This window comes from Podarcis gaigeae (genome assembly GCF_964106915.1).
Source record: "Podarcis gaigeae genome assembly, chromosome: 10".
Taxonomy (NCBI): Eukaryota; Metazoa; Chordata; class Lepidosauria; order Squamata; family Lacertidae; genus Podarcis; species Podarcis gaigeae.
In genome coordinates, this window is record NC_139686.1 from 51,755,635 (window position 1) to 51,778,063 (window position 22,429).

At 42.0% G+C, this 22,429-nt stretch overlaps 2 protein-coding genes and 1 long non-coding RNA gene across 11 annotated transcripts in view; all 3 read right to left on the reverse strand.

Moving 5' to 3' along the window:
* Positions 1–916, reverse strand: part of LOC310825745 — an 835,366-nt gene extending 834,450 nt beyond the window's left edge. The window contains exon 1 of the long non-coding RNA XR_014555509.1: positions 796–916. This is a non-coding gene — a long non-coding RNA (uncharacterized lncRNA). The remainder of the gene's footprint in view (positions 1–795) is intronic.
* Positions 1–3,368, reverse strand: part of IMMP2L (inner mitochondrial membrane peptidase subunit 2) — a 456,796-nt gene extending 453,428 nt beyond the window's left edge. For both annotated transcript variants that reach the window (XM_083699542.1, XM_083699543.1), the window contains exon 1: positions 3,204–3,368. The gene's annotated coding sequence lies outside the window, so the exon portion shown is untranslated. The remainder of the gene's footprint in view (positions 1–3,203) is intronic.
* An 8,036-nt stretch (positions 3,369–11,404) lies between these two features.
* DOCK4 (dedicator of cytokinesis 4) overlaps positions 11,405–22,429 on the reverse strand; it is a 248,839-nt gene continuing 237,814 nt past the window's right edge. For 2 of the 8 annotated variants that reach the window (XM_083698879.1, XM_083698877.1), the window contains 7 exons: positions 22,228–22,309; positions 21,903–22,012; positions 20,826–20,993; positions 18,165–18,237; positions 17,430–17,543; positions 15,589–15,647; positions 11,405–14,714 (listed from right to left, as the gene is read on the reverse strand). In XM_083698879.1, coding sequence (XP_083555005.1) covers positions 14,289–14,714; positions 15,589–15,647; positions 17,430–17,543; positions 18,165–18,237; positions 20,826–20,993; positions 21,903–22,012; positions 22,228–22,309 — 1,032 coding nt within the window. In that variant the 3' untranslated portion in view covers positions 11,405–14,288. Of the gene's footprint in view, positions 14,715–15,588; positions 15,651–17,429; positions 17,544–18,164; positions 18,238–20,825; positions 20,994–21,902; positions 22,013–22,227; positions 22,310–22,429 lie in introns of all 8 variants that reach the window. The other 6 variants (XM_083698878.1, XM_083698876.1, XM_083698882.1 and 3 more) reach the window with 3 other exon arrangements.

Below are 22,429 nucleotides of genomic sequence, written 5' to 3' on the forward strand. Positions count from 1 at the left end.
GGTACAGTGCTTTGAAGTGCACAAAATGCCCTCAGTGTTCTCAGTGTAACCTCAAAGCATCCTAGCCTGATCCTTTGGCACATTATTACAACTTGAATTAAATCCGCAGGACAGTGAAAACCTATTTGAGGAATCCTTTGGTGTTGCACTGATATGGCACATATTAATTCTAGAACTATAGTGTAGAGAACTTCTATAAAAAACCACCCCATTAAAACCAGCAATAAAAGAATTCAGTGAGTCATCCTTAAAAGGATTGAATTATGTTTACATTTCCCAAATCTCCGGATCTTAGTAATTTTTCTCTCCAAAAACTTAGGCTTACACTCTGGAGTCAAAAAGTATACCGAGTTACTGACCTCCACATTCTGTAAAATCAAGTTCATCTTGCTTGAATAAGTATGATTAAATATTTTGCAGAGATAATTTAAAGCATGAAGTCTGTCTCAATTGTAAGAAGTAGCTATATGTAGATTTTTGTTTGATAAAATGGTGGCATCGCTTCCAAGAGCTTGCAAGCAATAATATGGTACCCTTCATTTAGCTTCACAGTATCCCAAATTTAAAATGATTTCTCCTAATAATGTATTAAATAAATACAATGATACCTCGGGTTAAGAATTTAATTCGTTCTGGAGATCTGTTCGTAACCTGAAACTGTTCCTAACCTGAAGCACCACTTTAGCTAATGGGGCCTCTTGCTGCCGCCGCGCCGCCAGAGCACGATTTCTGTTCTCATCCTGAAGCAAAGTTCTTAACCCGAGGTACTATTCCTGTGTTAGCAGAGTCTGTAACCTGAAGCATCTGTAACCTGAAGCGTCTGTAACCCGAGGTATCACTGTATTGTGCTCAACTATTCCTTATGCAGCCTGCTGAAACTAGTGTTTCCTAATAAATTCCTGCTGAACTGGATACTTTTGTGAGATATGCTACATTTTGCTTTTAAACACACACACAATGTAAATATCATAAATAAAACAAACACATCTATAGCCCAAAGTAAAGGAAATGTAAACAATGCAATATATGCTGTGTGTGGAGAATTTACCTTTTCACTATAAAATATAAATATTTTTACAAATAGGGCTCCAAATCTAAACACCATCATTAGAATAACAGTTGCAGAAAATAAGTTCATCTTGAAGAAATGCCACAACTCTTTGACCATGATGGAACTTAAGACTATCTAGCTGCTGAAATTGTGGCAATTGGGTAAATTTACATATAGAAGACGAACTCGAAGTGTTGCTTAGATCTGTTATCTGTTACCTTTTCAATACTACAATTAATGAAGGGTTGTCAAAGAGTAGGGGATAAAGTGGGTTTACTGTCCTTTTAATGCATGCTTATGGTATGTGGTGATTTTAATCAAAGGTAATGACTATGAACCAAGAAGTGGCAAATATTTTAGATTAAGTAACATTGAATGCAAGTGTGTAATCTTGCCTACTTAAATAGTAACAGTGTTTCCTCTTGTTGTTTTGCTTTACTTGGCTTTGCTCTGGTGGCTTTTACAACAGCCTCCATAGGAAAGTTTAACTGGCAAAGCTTTTTCTTATATAGGAAAGGATTCACAAGCAGGGATGCGGGTTCAAGCCCCACGTTGGGCAAAAAGATTCCGTCATTGCAGGGGGTTGGACTAGAACTAGATGATCCTTGTTGTCCTTTCCAACTCTACAATTCTATGATTTTATTATCCCCATTTCTTGCACCAGTCAGGTGGGTTAACCTAAGTAACAGCACAAGTGGGATGTTGTGATGCAGGTTATTTGGTTCTATGCCAACACCAATTTTCAATATTAAATGATTACACTTGGGTTAGCTTCAGAAAGTCATACATGTGAACCTCAAAAGTTCCTGAAGAATATGGTTTTATTCATAAAAGCTCTCCACTTCACACATCTTCAGTTTATGTCTCTATATCATGGGTAGGCAAACTAAGGCCAGGGGCCGAATTCAGTCCAATCGCCTTCTAAATCCGGCCCAGGAATCAACGTGTTTTTACATGAGTAGAATGTGTGCTTTTATTTAACATGCATCTCTGGGTTATTTGTGGTGAATAGGAATTTGTTCACTCCCCACCCCGAAATATAGTCCAGCCCCCCACAAGGTCTGAGGGATAGTGGACTGGCCCCCTGCTGAAAAAGTTTGCTGACCCCTGCTCTATATAACCCCTCTTTAAGTGAAAATGATTCCTCCCTGATCCTTACTGTCATTTGAGCAGCAAAGACAAATGAACTCATACAAGCGACCAAGAAGAAGCGTTGCTGGACTTGGGTGTTTCCTAAGTAAGCGATATAAATCCACATATAGGTGGAATACCTGATGGGGGGGGGTGTGCACTAAGGACTTTCATCCCACTAAGCCAGCTGCAGAACAGAAGCCCCTCCCTAGAATGAGAAGCTCCTTTGCGACACGTGTGGTGGATTTTTAAACCGATGATCTGGAGGCAACGCAGTCAAACCTATGCATGTTCACTTCCAAGTGCACACAGGCTTATTAGGGCCATAGTGGTGAATACCTTTTACCTCCAACACTTGACTAGGAGCATCCACCGCAGCTCCCTTCACTCCCTGATTTACCTCAGGGCAAGGGAAGGTGCTGCACCGAGGCGCGGGGGGAGGCGGTTCTTTGCAGCAGCAGCTTGCACGCCCGGCGTTCCCCCCAATACCCTTGGCAAGATGAGGACTAGCGCCTTTTCCCCCTCCTGTCAGAATGAAGGCAAGCAAGCACCACAAGGAGGTCATATTCTCCCTTCCTCGGCAACTTGGACTTTCCTCCTCACTGCGCTGACCGGAGGAAGAGCCTTTTTGACCGGTCGCGTCCTCCCGGTTTCTCCCCTCTGACCGGGGAAATCTCCCCTCAGAGGCACAGCCCCACGGCCGACCTGCCCTAGAGCGGGGGCTCCAGCACCTCTTAAGCCTGCCTCGCAGAGCTGCATTTCGCCACAACAAGGAGCTAACTGGAGCACCGTCACAAAACGAATAACAATAAATAATCCCACCCTTAATTGGTTCTCTCTATTTCCCTTCACGGCGAAAACGCGAAACTGTTTCGCGCCCCCCCCACCACCACATTTCCAAACGCCTTCGGCTGCTTGAGCCCCGCCGGCCCCCGTAGAGCTCCCCGCAACTCCAGCGCCTTCTTCCCGTTTTCCCTTCAGACACAGAAACGCCGCTCGCGACTGCGCCGCCCCGACTCACCGCTTTTCGGCGCTGACGCCACCACGCCAAGGGGGCGGAGAGAAAGAAAAAGGAGGCGAGCCGCGCGTGCGCTCTTTCGGCAGGGAAGAGAGAGTTGCGAAGGAGGGGCGGGTAGGCAAGTGGGTGTTTGAGCGCGCGCGCGCGCGCGCGGTCCCTCCTTCTCGCCGAACGGAGGGGAGGAGCCTCGCGAGCTGGTTTAAGAGGAGCGCGCGCTCTCTCCCTCCCGCCACTTTACCTCAGCAGCCACCTGGCAGAGGTCGGCCTGGGCTGAGGGCAACCAATCGGGTTGCTTCGCGAGCCCTCCTGGGCTCGGCGAATGAGAGCGAAGCGTTGGAACGGGGGCGCGAGTGCAGGTGGCCGAATGGGCGCGAGGTTGTGTGGCTGGCCCGCGCCAGCGCCGCGTCAAAATAGGCGGGAGCTCCTGTCTCTCGTCAGCCGGAGAAGCGCTTCGTAGTTGGGGAAATGGGCGCCTGCTGTGCAGCATTAGGAAAGCCCCTAAAGGCACAGCAGGTGTTTCATCTGGTTGCTATAATTCAAAGTGCGACAATACTTTTAAGCACTCACACAAACACAACTGATTATTTACTTGGTGAGATCATTTACTTGCGTTTTATCTTGCATTTTATTCTGCGAACCACCCTGAGGTTTCCTGATGAAGGGCGCTATACAAATTAAATTTGATAACGTTTAATAAGGCTGTGATCCCATACTCATTTTCAGAGCCATTGTGTACATGCTGAGCCACTCCAGACAAGCGCAGGCATGGAACTCAGCCATTGTTATTTATCATTACTGTAACGTCATCTATTTGCTACCTCCACTTCACCATAAGGTCCCAGGATGGGTCACAGCATTAAATAAAACCAAAATTTAAAACAGCTTCGGCCTCGCCTAGGATTTTAGGCAACAAGAAAAAGATCTAGAGCCAAGGAGTTTCGCTGGGAACATGATGTAAAATGGTGGCAGACCTTGGCTCTCCTGACAACACTCCACCACAGCCCTGTTAGGTAGACCGATATAATTGCAGCCACCTTACAGATGGAGAAGACCGAGGCTGAGTAGACAAGAGCTTGGCTAGGGGCCACCCAGTCCTAGTGGGGATTCCTGACTTATCCTTGTAGCCAGCACCTTGCACCAGCTCCTGCCTTGTCCTACAGTACTGTTAACTATTTACTGTATTTTTTAAATGCACACAATTGTTTTTTGTTTCTAGGTATGGGTCCAAACCATTCCATTGTCATGAGAACCTATTTTACAAAAGCACACGAAGGGTTACATGCTTAGAAGGAATGTATTTATCCTGCATCCCATTAAGAGAGTTCTGAATCATTTCCCCTTATACATGTATTTTAAGGGTGTATAATTAACTGGCTACAAGTTGTTAGGCAGCTGATGAAGTGTGAACCAACCAGTGATTTATTTTCCTTTATTTACATTTTTTTTGTCCCTACAATTCACCGAAATGACAGCAGGATGTTTTTCACCCTCTGCTTACTTCACCAGATTAAGAAGTGATTTGTGAGGCCATTTATAATTCTTCCGATCTCATTCAAACCAAGTATCCAGGGGATCATAATCAAAAGATAATAGGTGCTAAAATGCAAGACACCACTTTTGACAAATATTGCCTAAATTGAATAGCCTCTGACCATGCTATCAGCTGAACATTTGGTACCACTTCTCAGCTTACGTTAGAAAGGGGGGGGGGGGGGAGAGACAAAATATGTGCAGCTTGCTTTTCTGTGAAACACATCTGTCACGGTGGCAATGGTGCCAGAGCCATGTTATTGTGTTATGCAAAACGTCACCTCGTAATCTCTCAAAATTCTGCAGTTGAGAATGGTCATGGGTGGAATGGGATGCAAAAGTATTCTGAAGATGGAAGCTTCCCCTATGCCTGTTCTCAAAGTTTTCAATCATATAGGGAGCCTGTGGAGGGCAGACTCTGCTCTTCAGACCTTTACCCCAACAAGTATTCAAGAATAGTGGGCACATAATGTCAACCGCTTGTGCTACATGCAAACCATATATTGAAAACACAATCCTAGGAACAGTAGTTTGTTAAGGGTGGTGGGAACTGTCGTTCTGTGGAGGGTGAACTATGGCTCCCAAGATTATTGCGGGGAGGTCAATGCTTCAAATTCATGGTTTCTAAACAGCTAGGGTTTTGCACTCTCAAGTGGGTCTCACTGCCCATTTAGATCCCCTCTCAAAGCCAGTTAAAAAATAAGAAATAAGCGGCCATTGTTGTCTAAAACCATGTAGACTCTTTTATTTCCAGTCTTCTATAGTTAAAGTTCTTTTTTATACTGCAAATACAGCAATCTGCTTTTCAAAAGCGGCCTGAAACATTTCATTGTGCTTCAATCTGTTTAGCCGCAGAGTAGAATTCAGTTTTTATACTGGTTATTCCAGTGTTTTAACTTAATGGAATGTGGCCCGGGAAAATTGGGTATTACAAAAAGTTAAGCTCCCCCCCCCTCTCCCACCTGGAAATGAAGAGCACCTGTTTGCCTACTGCATTAATTCAGAGGAGCATGTGTATGATTTCAGAGATTACTGGAGGTAAAATGGGGATACAGAAGCAGGGCTAGAATTGCCAGCAGGAAAACAGAACAGGGGAGGTGCAACGGTTTTATGAATGCAAATGTAAAAGGTTGCTTTGTTTGGAAAGAGGCAAACAGGGAAAAATTAGTAAGAGGTACATTGGGATGTATAAGCACAGTAATAAGCGTCTGGGTGAGATTCTGAAAGGACAAATGGCACCAAAGCATTTCTCAAACCATCCAGAAACAATTAAGCTGTGTAATTATTGAGCGCCAGTGTGATTAGACTCCTGCAAAATTTCCTGGATGGACATTTGTCCTAAAAGCAGGCACACCATGGGAGAGGACGATAGCAACCGTTTCTCTTCTTCTGCCTCCGCCACCATCTCTCTAAGCAGCAGAAGCATATGCAGGACCATTATTATCGGCATTCATAAATAAAACAATTCCTTTTCAGCACAATAACACAATGCTGGTTAATCAAAACATTTCTCCGAGCAAACAGCATTGAGGGAACAAATATAATTATTTCAAAGTCAACAACCAGGAACGCAGCAGAGCTACTTGCATGACTAAAATGGCCTAAGGAAGGGATTGTCTTGCTTCGCTTACTCTGGGCTATAGGGCTTCCTTTGGGAATGCAGAGGGCTGGCTTAATTAAGGGCTTTTGGAGTGTTCAGATCTATGTACGACCAGGTAAATGGCAGTGTTTGGCATTTGCTCCCACATGGGACAGTGAAAGCCACAAACTTGGACAAATTCCCAGCACAGTGACTACTCACCCTGATGACTATGTTCAGTGCTTTCCCCCCAGAAGTACTCTTTTTGCTGTAATTTAAAAATGTGGCACTTACTGTAGCCACTTTGTGGTGAGTAACGCAGTGCACCTCTCTTGTTTTGGTTAAAAAATGTGACACTTAATGTAACAGTACCGGCTCCTATTTTTCTAGGGGGAAAAGCACTGTCTACGATTGGAGACTGCATGCTTCTGAATACTAGTCTCTAGATACCTCAAGAGGAGAGAGTAGCGTTGGAGTCAGGTGTTGTGGTTTACAGAATCAATGGCCTCAACAACAAAGCCAAGGAAGTTTGACTGTAAATGTTTCCAATAGATATTGGCTCTCTCTGCAAAGGAAGTTATGCAGTTCTCAGAATTATCTTCAGAATCTGCTACTAATAGCTTTTTTGGCCCCCTTATCCTGAGACCTATTGGAAAATCGCATAGGAGATTTGAAGTTAAAAATTAACAGCCCCCACGCCTGCTACCTGTTATCCTTTGGATAGAAGTGCTGGCAGTGTTGGCTGGAGTCCTGTTTGGTTTAAATAATTGTGAATAAAAAGGTTGATCAAAATGGAAAGCAGAATGTTGTGGCCTCGGTATGGAGCAGTGCCTCTTACTAGTGAGAAATCTCAACTAGGGGGTCTGAGCCAGTTTGAAGGTTCCCTTCACTTGCATATAAACAACTCCAAAGCAAGTTACATGAAAGACCAACTTGGTAATGACAGTGCCAGTAATGTATCAGCAGAGTGCAGCAAAATATTGTCATCCCTCACCCCACCCCGCCAAATCATTTTCGAACAGAACACATGAAATGCACACTAATGGTGCCAATCCTAACAGTAAATCCTATGAAGCAAAACATGTACTTAAGTTGACAACAGATACTTCCATAGTTCACGAACTGTATCACAGAAGTCATTAACAGTTACGGTTATTTATCTTCTAATTTGTTTTTCTTTTTTAAAAAACAACAACTCATTATTTGACTATTCCAGATGTTACAGCAGTTAGCATACTGAAAGACAAACCGGCTGGTATTTAATTATTGTTGCTGACATTTAACAATATGAAATGAAATGAAAGCCTAAATATTCGAATACATTCCATGGATAGTCTCTAAAAATGCTTGAAAGTCACCAGATAGTTTGCAAAGCTGCATGTGCAAGGAATACACAGCACACCATTCAAATACAAGCCTTTCAATCTGAGGGTGGTGTTGCATACACAATACATTTTAAAACACACTTAAAAAAACCCCCAAAAGTCTGAATAATAGCTTGCTTCATAGACTTTCAGTGCATGTCTGTTGTCGCAGCTATACAAACAAGAATCCAAGTGATGTCAGTTATACCTAATGAGGTGAAAACTTAGGATATCTTCAATGTCACAGCAGCCAAACTTTTCATTTTAGAGCAAGGTCAAAACAGCAGTGACAGCGTTTTCCTCCATTCAAGCTGACTCCCCTTTTCCACATACCTTTTCTGGAAATAATACTCAGGAACGGTCCATGGCTCAAATCTGCCTTATTGGCCATGCCCAACCAAACAGCTGGTGCAACTTTTAATGAGTGAAATGGTTGCTAAAGAGTTTATTGCAACACTTCCAAATTCCTCCCAAATTCCCATTTCTTTCTTTTTTTAAGCAAAATGACGAAGTTTTAAAAAAATAGGAATTTATTACAGAAAGAGGATTGCTCTTGCTTGCTTGTTTTCTCTTTCTCTGTCTAGCAAGGTCGCCAAACTAAACCAAACACACGAATAAGCTCCTCAGAGTAGGAAACACTTCCTGTTGCTGCTCTGAACATCCTCAGAACCAATGCATTGATTCTGATAGGTCTGTGTTACCCCACAGGGCTGTTTTTGATGCCCCCAGCATCTGTTGTAGCAGCTCCTTCATAACAACAGAAGGAGGTAAGACTTTACCTTCCAGCTGCCCAATCAGTCACTGGCTCTTTTGGCTTGGGGGCTTTGCACTGCTCAGCTGGTCCTAACACAGTAGTAAAGCTACATCCAAGAGCTGATGGCCAGAGGACAGGAGATTGACACACATGCCTCTGTAAATTCAAGGCAGTATAAAAAGGGGTGTGGCTTTGACATTTTGAGGATTATTTTTTAATTGCCTGATGTTCTCAGTGGGGGCCTGTGCTTCCATCTGAAGTAACAGCATGCCTGGATAGCTCAGTGGGTTAGAGCGTGGGGCTGATAATGCCAAGGTTTTAAGGTTGATCCCCATATGGGGCAACTGCATCGTTAGGGGGTTGGACTAGATGATCCTCAGGTCCCTTTCCAACACTACAGTTCAATGATTCTGTGACCATCTAGAGCCCCCATCAAGACCATTAAGCCCAGAGTTCGAAATTACCTAGCTGCACCACTGCTGGTGGACGTATATGAGCAGTGCTTCTGTAGTTGGTTTGTTCATTTCTTTGGTTAATGAAAGGTGCTCTCCTTTCTGCCTTTTGTGTGTGTGTGTGTGTGTGTTTGTGTTTGTGTGTGTGTGTGTCCCACAGGTGAAGAGGAAAACAGTCTGTGAGGAACTAAATAAGGGAAAACCAGAGGAGGTGGTAAAACTAAGCAAAATTTACAAAATGACAAGATGCTCACAAGGGATCAGGGATTTTAAAGTCCTCCCGCACACATAATTCTGCAAGAGACTGCAGTGTTTCCCAGAAACAAAAGCTTTAATTTGTTCTTTAAAAAAACAACTAAACTCAGTATGTACAAACACTTCTTTGCCACCTAAAAAGCTGTTAACTATAAAATGCTTGGTCTGTAGTGAATTGAAGAAGTTAGGGAAATTAGGAGCAGGCTGCCCTTAATATTTCTAGTTGTTGGTTGTTGTTGTTTTTAAAAAAGGATCACCTTTAGCCCCTTTATACGTGAAACTGTAAACTTATGTTTGATGTGCAACACTCATTAGGGTTGGATCTACACAGATTTAAAGAACACTAAGAAAAAAATTATATAGCTATTAATGCATATTTCCATGGACAGCATCCCCTGGTGTAAATTTTATAACACACTTTAATGTTATACTGTACTGTAATTGACCTGTGTAGCTGAGTCCTATGTGTTGTGACAGCATTCGCCAGATTTTAGACACTTGGTTAAACATAGGTGTTGTTTACTGTATAGTCATTTCTTAAAAATCTAACAAAAATGTCAAAAAAGGTACAAAAATGATACGAGAAGAATTCTGTCACTTCTCACCAGCATTAGCAAGAGCACTATCTATATACCGTATTTTTCGCTCTAGAAAACGCACTCGACCATAACACGCACATAGTTTTTAGAGGAGGAAAACAAGAATAAAATATTCTAAATGAAACAGTGGATGTATGATTTTTGTGGTTCATGCTGTGGCCACAAACGTGATCTGACGGTGAGTTTCGGGTATCCCAATCCAAAAATCCTGAGGATCCATGTGGATCCATGCTTTGTAACCACGTTTTTGCACCACTGCGGCCCCAGGGAACAGTGGGTGCATGATTTTTTTGGTGCAAGCTGTAGCCATGGACATGCTATGTGATCTGATGGTGAATTTGGGGTGACCCAATGCAAAAATCCTGAGGATCCATGTGGATCTGTGCTTTGTAACCAGGCTCTCTGCCCTTCTCTTCTCCCCACTCAGTGGCTCTTCTCCCGTTTTGCTGTTTCAAAGCGAGCAAAGCGAGCCACGGAGGAGGGAAGGAAGGGGAACCATGGATCCTCTGCTCACAACTGCAGCAGATCCCCCCGCCACCCGTAGGCATTCGCTCCATAACACGCACAGACATTTCCCCTTACTTTCTAGGAGGAAAAAAGTGAGTGTTGTGGAGCAAAAAATACGGTACTTTTTATCAGTGGTGTTGTGCAAGAAGAACAGAGTACATGAATCACAGAGCAGGAGTGCTACTATCTGCTGAAAGAGAAGGATAATTGATAGATCTTCCCCTTGCTCTGGCAACTGAATTTGACAATAACAAGTCTTTCAAGTATTACTGTTGTTCGTGACATATTAGCACAGAGGAAGTCAGAGATTTGGAAAAAAATAATTAGTGGAAGCTGAATCATTCTTTTCTTGATGGGGACTATACTTCGTGTTAGGAGTTTAAATGAAAATGCTTCTTTTGCAAGAGTGTTCACATTAAAAAAAGAGAAAAAGTAAATAAAGCTAAAGGCTGCATTGCAGACGGCTGCAAACACAGATGGAAATTAATAGTTAAGGCTCCATGTGTTTTGCAAAATTAACCTATGTAGTAAAAGCACCACTGAGTTCAATGGAGCTTATCCATTTAACTATGCAGAGGATTCTTGCAGTCATGCCATGCGACTAATCAGAGACACAACTGGTCGGTCTCCCCTGTGAAATCCAAAAAGCTGCTGGTGCTTCAGGGCTGTCCTTGAGAACCTGGCTGCGAGAGCTGTCATGATGAGTTCCTGCCCTTTGCTACCGGAAACCCACCACAACACCCCTGCTTTTCATACTGACATTTTTGCCACATGCCTCCCTGCTATTAAAAAAGACATGCTATGGCAGGATATGCTGTGGCCTGCAGTCTAGCGATGAAATACGATGATGAGATGGATAGAAAAGTATGATCTGCCCACAATAGACACACCTGCTAGGATATAGATCTTTTGTTCCCTAGAGCAACTATGCATTTAATGGCCAATCAAATTATATTCTTTAAAAGCTCCCGGCAAATGTGTGAAAGCTATTATAGAGTTGAGTCGGCAGGGGCAGGGCTGACAAAGGAGACATGATCAGCAAAGAGATTGGTTCATTTTTCTCTCTCCTTTAAAACCAAAAATGAAGTTAGATCGAATACAGGATCTGAAACTTTAATTCCATGGCAAACTAATTTACAAACTCAGCACTCAGCAGAAAACAAATTGTACAATAAAGATCAATCAATTTTATTGTGTATTTACGGTTCTTCAGAAACCAGTATAACCATCTGTAAACAGAAGCTACATTAAAAGTTTTGCTGTCAAGCAGACGTCAGTAATACGTGCACATGAGTAAAAATTTTGCTTACTGCCAAATATGTTTTAAAAACGGACTTGAGGAGCAAATAACACTGATTCAGACTATGCTGAAGGACCAGGCAACACACTGATTCAGCTCTATGTATAAGATGGGAGAGGGATAAAAGTAGGTCTGTTATCCAGTTTGTGACACTTTATTTAAATTACAATACCTTTTCCTTTTTTTGAAAAAAAAAAACCAGCATAAATATGTAAGCTTACAGCTTCAAAATTCTGGTTATGCAGACATGAAAATGTTATGATAAGCGAGAGCTAGTTCAAGAAATCTCAGGACTTCAAAATCAGCAACGTACAAAGCTAAAATCCATATGCTCCTTTTCCAGTTATAAACACTTTTGCTAAACATAGATATTTCAACATATATTAATATATTTTTCTGACATTCAAAGTTGTAGAGTCAATATGGCAGAATTATTGTTAAAAGCACATATGTACAAATATTTTTCCCCGTGCCCCACCCTTACATAAAGTATTTGGCATAATTATAACAATCTTACTGCATACACAACTGTCTGGTTTTTCTTTTTCACATAGTTGTACTCCTTATTAAAATTAACCAGTTATGTACAAAAATACTCGAACATTTATTATAGAAAACCTCTATAGCTACCATTAACAGCATATACCTGCTGAAGGTTTCGTTGAGGGAATATAAAAAGTGGTCACCATGTTGCAGAGTTAAGCTATCAACAAAGCAAACTGTTAAATCAACACACACACACACACACACTTCCCAACAAAACAGGGAGATAACTTTTTAACGGTATGATTGAAAAATACAGATCATACGTATCGGTTGTCAAACAGATGTTGCAAACAGTACATAAAATGGGATGGGGAGTGGAGAAGAGATAGAAAAATTGCTTATTCAAGGTGATTTAATCTGTGGTCCTAGAACTGAGTACGAAATTTCGAACGGATCTACAGGAGCTTTCGAGTGAAATGCCACCTAGAACGTCATCCGGCAAGAGTAAGGGCACTTCAACACAGAATGTTCTGCAGGGACTTGGGCTGCGATCCGGAATGTCTATTTGCAGACAAGTGTTTCTGTTTTACTCACTGAGGGGTCCATTTTCCTTTTTTCAGACCACAGTTCCTCACCCTCCTGAGGCTCCCTCATGTTTTGGGAGTGGAATGTACAGCAACAGAACGGAAAGGCGGCCCAGCTTTGGGGAGACTGGAATGTGCCGTGCTTTTGGGGGAATGCAGACCTTGCGCAAAGTGTCTCCACTCTGAGCAGCGTCCTTTACTTGTCAGGACAGATTTCCAAAGGCAATTTCGCAAGTTGCACTTGGGTAGAGATACCGCGATGATTTTAAATGGCACACGTTTGCAATCGCTTGCGGCTGCTTCCTTTTTCATATATAAAATACACAGAAGCAGGGAAATGTCGAGTCTCCCACCTCTGTGCATTTTGAATGCCTTTTCAAACAACGTGGCATGTCACCAATTTTGTCCTCTCTCTACAAGAGGACAGATTGTGGCATGAGAAGCTGCCCTGTCTGGAATGAACATGAGCTATGGAGGAGTCTACACACAGCTGGTTGTCAGGAACTGAGCAAGGGTTTGGGGACTTATAGGGAAAGGTACCCGCCTTTACCCAGATATTTCCTAAGCTTTCTGTTGTACAGTGAAGTGCAGTCTGGAGGCTTAAAGGCTGCCAAATGGGCAAGATGGCTGATTGGGAGAAAGAAATAATTTTTTTTTTAAAAAAATCACTATTAAAGCCTGATTTATATTTCTGATGTTTCACCCACAGTTAATGCCCCCTGCAATTATTTTTCAGGAACACTTATTTCTACCCAGTTGTTTTCCATTCTTTGCATTTACTAATCTTACAGCGCTGGCCATTTCAGATCACAATGAAAAGGACACAGTCATCTGAGATACTAGAACACCTCAAAGGTTAGTTCCCTCCTCTGAAAACACACAATTTTTAATGTGCAGGTGAAAATTCTACAACCAGCTGTCCATGGGAATTTTTTTTTATCAGCAGCTATATGGAATTATGAAGTAAACTGGAAACTGTAGGCCATGTTGACAGATCACTGCCAAAGTGCTGAAAATGTCATTTTTTAAAAAAGTATGAAAATGTATATACATATGCTTTACAAAATGTGCCAAAAGAAAGTAAGTAACCCCAAACAAGGTGTTTTGTTTCATGAACTCAGCAACAACAATATCCTCGTGATTTTCCAATGCAGTTATAAGCACTTGACCCATAATCACTTTTGTTCATGTACATGTATTAATAAACAGGTTCAAAAGTGGTAAGGGAACAGTCTCCAAAATGTTCACAAAAAGTAGAAATGAAACTATCTTGTTACAGGAACATGCCTTGGTTTTATATATTAAGTTTAAATCATATTATTCCGCATGCTCTAAGAAGTACAGGGAATTACGCTAAAGGAAGTTGTGGAGGGGAATTATAGTTTCACTTAAAGTATTTTGGGGGGGAAATGAGCTTCATATTCAAATTGGTATGCATCCATATCTGCTGTACCTAATATTAACAAAATCATTTCAATCCTGTTTCTTGCAATTATCTGGCATTCTAGGTTAGTACTTTTCATCTGCCAAAAATACGCAACATAATATTAAGCAGTTAAAAAAAGAAAACAATTGGAAAGAATATTTCTGAAAAATATTAAAGTGCCTATGTTAGATGTGTGTGGGGTTTTTTTCCACTTAAGTCATTACAAAAAAAAATGACCCTCTCTTTAAAAAGTTATAACTGAGACACTTTCCGCGGAAGAGGCCTGGGCCGAGGGACCTGTTCAGTTCTCTTGCTACTGTTTTCCAGATTGTTTGGTCGGACCAGCAGGGGTTTGGGTGGCAGAGCTGGTGGATCTGTAGGGATGGGGATGGAAAGGCTGTGAGGTAGCGGGACAGGGCGCCTCAGTGTCCGCTCATAAACGCTATAAGGTGGCGGAGTCTTGCTCTCTTTTCTCACGGGCTCTTCGGACATGTTGCAGTTAGAAATAGGTACTGGGTGCTCCATGACTTGAGTTTCAAAGCCGGACGTCTCAGACGTGCTACACCGACTGAGGGAGGAGATGCCACTGCTGTAACTTCCAGACAAGACTGGGGAGTTGGAAATGAGTCCCGAGGAATGGTAGTCCACAGGAGATGGAGTAAACGATTGTATTGAACCCTGGGTAAAAAGAAAAGGAATTAGTCCCCCACCACCGCCACCAATCAAAAAAAAAAGAGGAGGTAGAGGAGGAAAGTATTTCTCTGAAGAAAACATGCTAAATTATGGATAAATGTTCCTTCGCAACAAGTTCTGGGTTCCATGTGATATGGCACACTGAAATTATGCCCCTACCAGAAACGCAGGGCAGTTTTCTCATTTTGCACCTTCAAAACCAGAAGCTGAGCAGAGCTCTTGTTTATCACTACAGTACATGCCCATTCGCTAGCAATGCTATAAAAGCCTCTAGAATTAATGGTAGCACTGTGCCCTCTAATGCCAGATATGAGTACTTTCACAACAAATCTGTAGACTGTTAATGCTGAATCTGCTTCCCAGAATTAAACCTTTTGACTTTTCAGATCTCAGAAACAGGCAGTGGCAATACAAGATAGGAGAAGCAATTCTGTATAACAATTGCCACTGCATAAATCTTTCAAGAGAAGTAACAGTTTTTGTAGGCATTGGGTATAAAATAAAAACACATGAGTTGTTCTGTGTTCACTCCAGCTTAAGGCCGCTGTCATCTGAAAGCATAGGACCAACTTGCTGCTACAGATACAGGCGCTGTCATATCAAAAAATAAAGTATATGCTTATTTTATTTATTTATTGCCTCATAACCTAACCTCTCTAAGCTGTTTTAATAAAAAGGAAACATGAATGTGCTGGTTTCAAGGGCTAAGCTTTTATGATATGAGTTACCCTCAAAACATTAAGATTCTGAAGGCAATATGCATGTCAGAATATGTGTCAATATTACAAGGAGAAAAGAAAAGCATCGTATTGTAAACAGGAAGAAACACAAAATAGTTCAAATTCCATTTAGCCACTACCTTCATTGGTGATCTTCCAGCAGGAGAAGGGGAAACTGAGGTTAGGTGTCGAGGTGATGCTGCTAAAAAAAAAAGGGAGAATTTAACAGATTTGAGAATTCTATTGTAATGAGAATAATAATGAAGCTTAAAATGGACATTATATCAAAGCTTACACACGCGCATGGACACTAAGATAAAAATTTGGTGAATTATGAGAGTGTTTGTGGGGGTGGTGTTTTTTACTCCCCTATTTTCCTCATTTCGTGCTATTTTTTCCTTTTTGTAGCAGCTTTTACCTTACTGACAGAATTATATAGTATGTATCTATTTATGTGTAAGTGTTGCTTGATAATAACATTATGATGGCCAGTCATTATAGTCCACGTTCATCATTTACTTTCCTTTAAAAACAAACCTAGGCTTTGTCCTCAGACCCCCAAGGAAGCAACTCCACAAGGAAAGGATCTTGCCCCCTGCCTCCATTACCATAAAAGTCACCACCCCACAGTTCTTGCTTTTCGCCTTTGCAGCTCCAGACAGAGAGCACTGATAGAACTTTTCAACCCAGGGGCTTCTTTTATCTGCAAAAGCCCTCGAAGAATGGAGGAAAACACTTCCTCTTATTTCCCCCTCTCCAGTTGCACTGAGGACTCATAAAATATCTCTCCAGGCTGGAGGCACCAGGCTATCTCCAATAGCAACACAACATAAGCAACACAATTGTGTGTGTGTGTGTGGACAAACAGGTAGTTGAAAAAGAGCAGGCAGCGGCAAGAAATATGGGACCCATTGCAAAAACAAAAAACTAGCCTGCAGGCCCTCTGGCAACATCCCTGTGCCTGTTTCCCACCTTCCTAGTCCCTTCCAGGTCCTTGAAAAATAACCTGTTCCCAGTCTGCTTGCCTTGTCCCTCTTCAAGCCATCTATTGCTCTACTGGGCTGGGAACATTTGGCTGCTGGCTATCATGAGCTCTTCTCATGGCGCGTCTCCTAGCCATGCAACTCCTGGACCTACTCATCCTGGTTTCTCAGATGAAACCTGAGCTGAATTCAGCCTGTGGCAGACCATTCCCTTGCCTGGTACTAGGTAATGTTAACAGAGAAATATGAGGGCTCCCTTGGACAAAAACCAAGGACACCAGCCAGGAATACCAGAGCAAAACAGCAGCCAGTAGGCTTGGTCTTTGTTGAAGACTGTCACAACAGGACTCCCACCTGCAACAAGGTGGAACAAGATGGAACCCCAAACAAAGGAACCCCCAAACTTTTATTAGCTGCTAATCCCCATGTTACACCCCCCCAAATACATCACACATACATCATGGTTACATCATGAAAGGGGAGGTCTGGTGGCAGTAATCTGAGCATCCTGGACCCTGCCCCATGGTTCTCCTTGCCCTCCACCAAACACCCATCAAGTGTAACAAAAAAGATATTTACATTTCCCTGTTTCCCAGCCAAGTTAATCACACCCTTTTGTCTTCATCTGGGTTTGTTATTTCTGGAATGGCTACCTGTCTGGCACTCAGGTGTCAGGATGCCAGGGATTATCACTCAGGCAGAGGGGCTGCTGAGCTCACATGTCTATATGAATTTCTGAAGTTTTCCCAGTCAGCCAGTATATAGATACATTAATCAGTGAATTGTTACATTTGGTATTGTGCAGCAAAGGCCCTTTGAATAGATAGGAAGAAACTGTGATGAAGTGTTGTGTGGGGAAAACTCACAAAAGTCACAAAAACGATTGTGCTGATTTTGGTAGCGGGCTGCATGTACATGATATCTGCTGGAGGGTCAACCCCCCCAACCTATACATAAATTCCTGCAACAATAAGAACAGTTGTGATGTATCCACATACCAGTTTGCGTGGGGCGTGGGGGCACAGGAGGAGACATAAGCTTTGCACTCTCTGACATGTTCCTGGCTTCCTTCCCGCTGTCCAGGCTCCAGCTGCTGGGAGTGCTGTTTACAGCTGGATAAAGATGACAAAAATCAGCATTGGTCTTCTAAGCTGTCAAAAGTTAAACTACATATAAGCCAGTTTTTCAAAGTTGGCTACAAATTCTCGATTCAGGCCCCTCGAGTGAATTTACTTAACTAGTTTCTGTAGCCTCCAGGTTAAGGGTTATCTTTCAAGGACAGGGGTTTAGGCCTCTCTTCTGCCTGAATCTACTGAGGAAGCCATTGTTTTACATTTATTTAGACTCACTATTTCAACTTACTGAACACCACTGTGGTATTTAACTGCAATATGTATAGTACTGAATGCAAAATTGATTACAACTGTGTATATATCTATTAGGTAGTATCTGAATAAATCATGCTTACTAAATCAATAAAAATCAATCCATTAGCTTATAATCATGACTAGGTTACAGTAAGTCCTTTATTTCAATGGGTCTCCTATGAAGATGACTAAATGGGGTGTCACCCATTATATATATTATATTACATTATAACACTACATTGTATATTATTTCTGCTTGACAACTTTTTATTATTGTACATTGCTTTACTTTTTTTCTTATGAGAGCCACCACAGATATTTTACAGAAAGGTAAGATATGAACGTCAAAATAATTAAAATGCTTACCTTTCTCAGGACCAGACAAATTAGGATCGCTTCGGGGCAAAGCACCATCTCCAATGTGATTGAACAAAATTCTCTAAAAAAATCACAACATTTTTATGACAGCATTTTTATTAAACCTTTAGATGTTTTTTTATTAAACCTTTATATGTTTGCAAATATAAAATTAAATTTGGGAATAAATTATCTTTTAAAAAAAACCCCAGACTAAAGCATGATTGATATGGATTTTCTTTAACTATGAGTCCTAAGAGGACAGCTATAAGACAAAAAACAGAGTAATTTAATTTAAATACCATGTACAAAAACAAAGGTCAGTCAGCTCTTTCTGTATTGAAAAACGAGGGATAATTAATCTGCAGAAGGGCTATGAATTGAACAGTGAAAAAATAAGGCATTCCCGAGGCTTGCTTTTTTTAAACCAGTGGAAGCTAAAATGCTTCAGATAACATTCAAATTCAACTGCAGAAACTCTTGAGATCTTAAAAAAATATGAAAAGAGCTTCCTGATTTGGGGGGGGGGAGGGTCCTGCCTCTACTTAATAAAATATATATCTGATATAATCTGGGCAAATCCCATTCATACAACCACACTTGACTCATGTGTAAAACACCATTTTTCTAACCACCCAATGATACTGGGATTTTCTTAAGGACAGTTAGTAAATAATATATTATATAATAATTACTATATGTCATTAAGAACTAGTTAGCAAAAGTCAACTGGATGAATTTTACAATCTCCTTTGAAAATGATAGTTTGATAGTAATACAGATACAGTCATCAGATAAACCATTTAGACCAAGTTTGTGAAGGCAACAAAACAGAGTTTATTCTAGAATATAAAGTAACATCATTTAGTCAATGGTACCTATACAAAAAATCCCAAGGCAGTTCCCACATCTCCCTCCAGGGGCAATTACTGATTATATACAAGAAGTGAGGCAAAGATGTACAAATGAAGTCTGAGTGAAGGTATGCACTTAAATTGAAGATTATAAAGTAGATTTAGATGTTTATATAACATTAGTAGGTCCTGAAAGAGCTAGTGAAAAGGAAGAAAGCACCCATAAGGTCATTGGATGTGACTGCTAAACTACCAGTAATTTCCAATTTCCAATGCAAGAGCCTAAATACTGGTTAAGCAAATGGGTCAAAATCAAGGTTAGCAAATGCAACATTTGCACGAGCTTCGGATCTTTTCTGTGGGAGAGTATACAGGGACCAGTCAAGGAACCAAAGTCACTTATAGATTAGCGGAAGCAAACTCATAAGACAAGAACTGCCAGATACCCAAGGCAAACAATACATTAACGAGAACAGGGAACTGTGGGGTACTTGCGAAGAAAGAAAAGGGGGGAAAGTGTGGCAACTACAATGAAGCTGGAGCAGACAGTAAGGGTATGCAAAGCTTTATCACTAGAAACATCGACATGCAGACACGTCAATTAGAAGATGGAGAATAAGCATGACAGGTCATGACAGCGCAGCCAACAGCCATATTCTCAGAACAGGAAACGATCAGACCGCCTTTCTGACCAGCCAAATGTGTCAGCAACTCGGTCTAACAGGCCAGCCTGTGAATTTGTTAAAAATGGGCAAATCTGAGTGGCGGCGGTAAAATATGGAAATAGTTTGACTATAGCCCATGTTGTACCACCATCGCGTCCCATATTTACTAAATTCACCCCTTACAAAAACGAGGCACGTTGTTACCAAATAATGATTTTGTCCTGGTGTTGTGACATAGGGAAGTACAGCAAAAGGCAAGCAGCGTGGAAAGGAACCATACAAATGGGCAGATTCCTGGTCAGCCACCCTGAGCATGAAGAAAGCTAGAATGATAGACTTGTCGCCCAAGTCTGGTCACCGCTGTCAAGTGCTCTTAGTGAGGTTTCTATGGTCTGAAATGAATTACTGAAACTTCCAAGTCTGTTGTTTTCATTCTCCTGAGGCAAATGACCACTTGGATCTCAATATCCAGTGCTTTCTTTTATGTGGGTAAAAAAGGTAAAGAGACCCCTGACCAGTCCAGGTCCAGTCGTGGCCGACTCTGGGGTTGCGGCGCTCATCTCGCTTTATTGGCCAAGGGAGCCGGCATACAGCTTCCGGGTCATGTGGCCAGCATGACTAAGCTGCTTCTGGTGAACCAGAGCAGCGCACTGAAACACCGATTACCTTCCCGTCGGAGCGGTACCTATTTATCTACTTGCACTTTGAGGTGCTTTCGAACTGCTAGGTTGGCAGGAGCAGGGACCGAGCAACAGGAGCTCACCCCGTCGTGGGGATTCGAACCGCCGACCTTCTGATTGGCAAGTCCTAGGCTCTGTGGTTTAACCCACAGCGCCACCCGCATCCCTTCTTATGTGGGTAGGTGGACCCAATTCTGAATGTGAGGCTACAGGGGAACTGCTATTGCCTCCAGCAATGACTTGGTGAACTGTGACAAAGCAGTAGGCCATTTCTCCCACCCCATATCCATGTCTCTAGCGATAGCCCAGAAGTCCCTTCTATGGTGATGTTCTATAGCACAGGGCCACCACAAGAAAATGTCCTTCTCCTCTTTGATTTAGTTTAAAGAGGTGACAGAGAAAAGGAACTGCTTGAGTCGTTATCTGCATAATGTTTGCATGAGAAATAGGTGGGGGGGTTTTTCTACTTACCCTGTCGGGGGCTACACAGGTTGTTGACAGATTGTGAGACTTCCCTGTCAGGTAAGCCTCTGGGTGAGCAGATACTGGGCATATGTGCTCCTCAGGCTCCTTTGGTGAATCTCGGATGCATCGCGGAATAGAGGCCTCATTCCACTTGGCAAAGCAAGGGTTTGCAGGCTGGGAGCAAAAATGGTACAGTTCTTTCTTTGTGGCATGCACCAAAAGCCACTTTAACACAAGAACATTCCTCCAGGGGCCCATTTCCTGCCCTGGCTGCTCCAGCGGATGATAGAAAAGTTTAGGCTGATTCAAAAATAATGTTTGCTGTCGCTGAGTAAATGTCAGCTACAATGGCAACCAGCGAGTCATAACAAGACTAGAGGAGATCACATTATAGAACGACAGAGCAAGAGCTTCCTATCGGAGAAAATGAATTACAAAGACCCAAGGGACGTTCGTTTCTGAAGATCCTTTGAAACTGCAATAATGTTCTACCAACAGAGCCAAAACTCCACAAATCATAGGAAACCTGCTCCAAGGTTTCCCCAAGTCTTAGCATGAGAACTACATTGTTAATAGCATGGTGTGGTGATGGAATGGTCTACAGAGGTTTTCAAGAAATATGCCAAGGGTAAATGTGATCGTTAAAAAGAATGGCTGTCGATTATAAATCGCATTATGTAAATGGAAAACGGTAGGTACTTTGACCTCATGTTACAAGAACTTCCTATGTAAAGGAGTCTGCGCTGCTTTAAATGATAAAACAGTGACACTAAAGGAGAAAACAAAAACAAAAATCCTGGGTTTTCTTCATTCACAACACTTCTCTGCTATTCTTCAAGAAACTGCCATAATGAATCAAGCTAAGAAATTTAGGAGCTGAATTATTACTTACCCTAAAAGTAAACATCTAAGCATTATCATCTGATGAGGAAGATCAACAATGCTCAGAAGATCTACTGTATCTTTTACATGCACAAAAAGTAACCTGTTTGAATTCGGTAGGTAGGTCAATATCATTTCTGCCCCACAGAAGCTCACATGAGGGGCGTCTGCCCTGTCAAAGTCACCCTTAGCAATGCCTACCTGTGAAGACTCAGCAGGATTTGGGTAAATGGCACTACAAGGCCTCTCCCTTGGAGACAAACAAGAATTTTCTCTGGAATGTTTAAGCTTGTCAGACAACAGAGGCGAGCCTGGAACAAAAGAGAAACCTGCAGAATCAGTACAGTTCTCCTGACCTTCAGTTTGGTGTATTATTCTGGTGAGGCCACAATGGACAGAGACTCTACAGTGTCTTGCCTCGCACTGCAGAACTGCAAATGGTGTGATCGAGAAATGGGTTGCATTAAAATCATTTAGTAGTGCCCAGAAAGCTTCCTGAAGGAACTTTAGGTAATGAAGCACTAACCTCTGGCACTGGATGGAGCAGAGCTGGTCACATTAGGTGAAGCTGAATGAGTGGAACTCAGGCTTGAGGTAGATGGACTTGGCTGGAAATACAAGAGTCACAATATCTCAATGTCCTCATCATGTGACATGATGATAAACAGGTGAACAACAACATGATCTGATTCATGGTATGGTAGATTATGGAGAGGTTCAACATACAG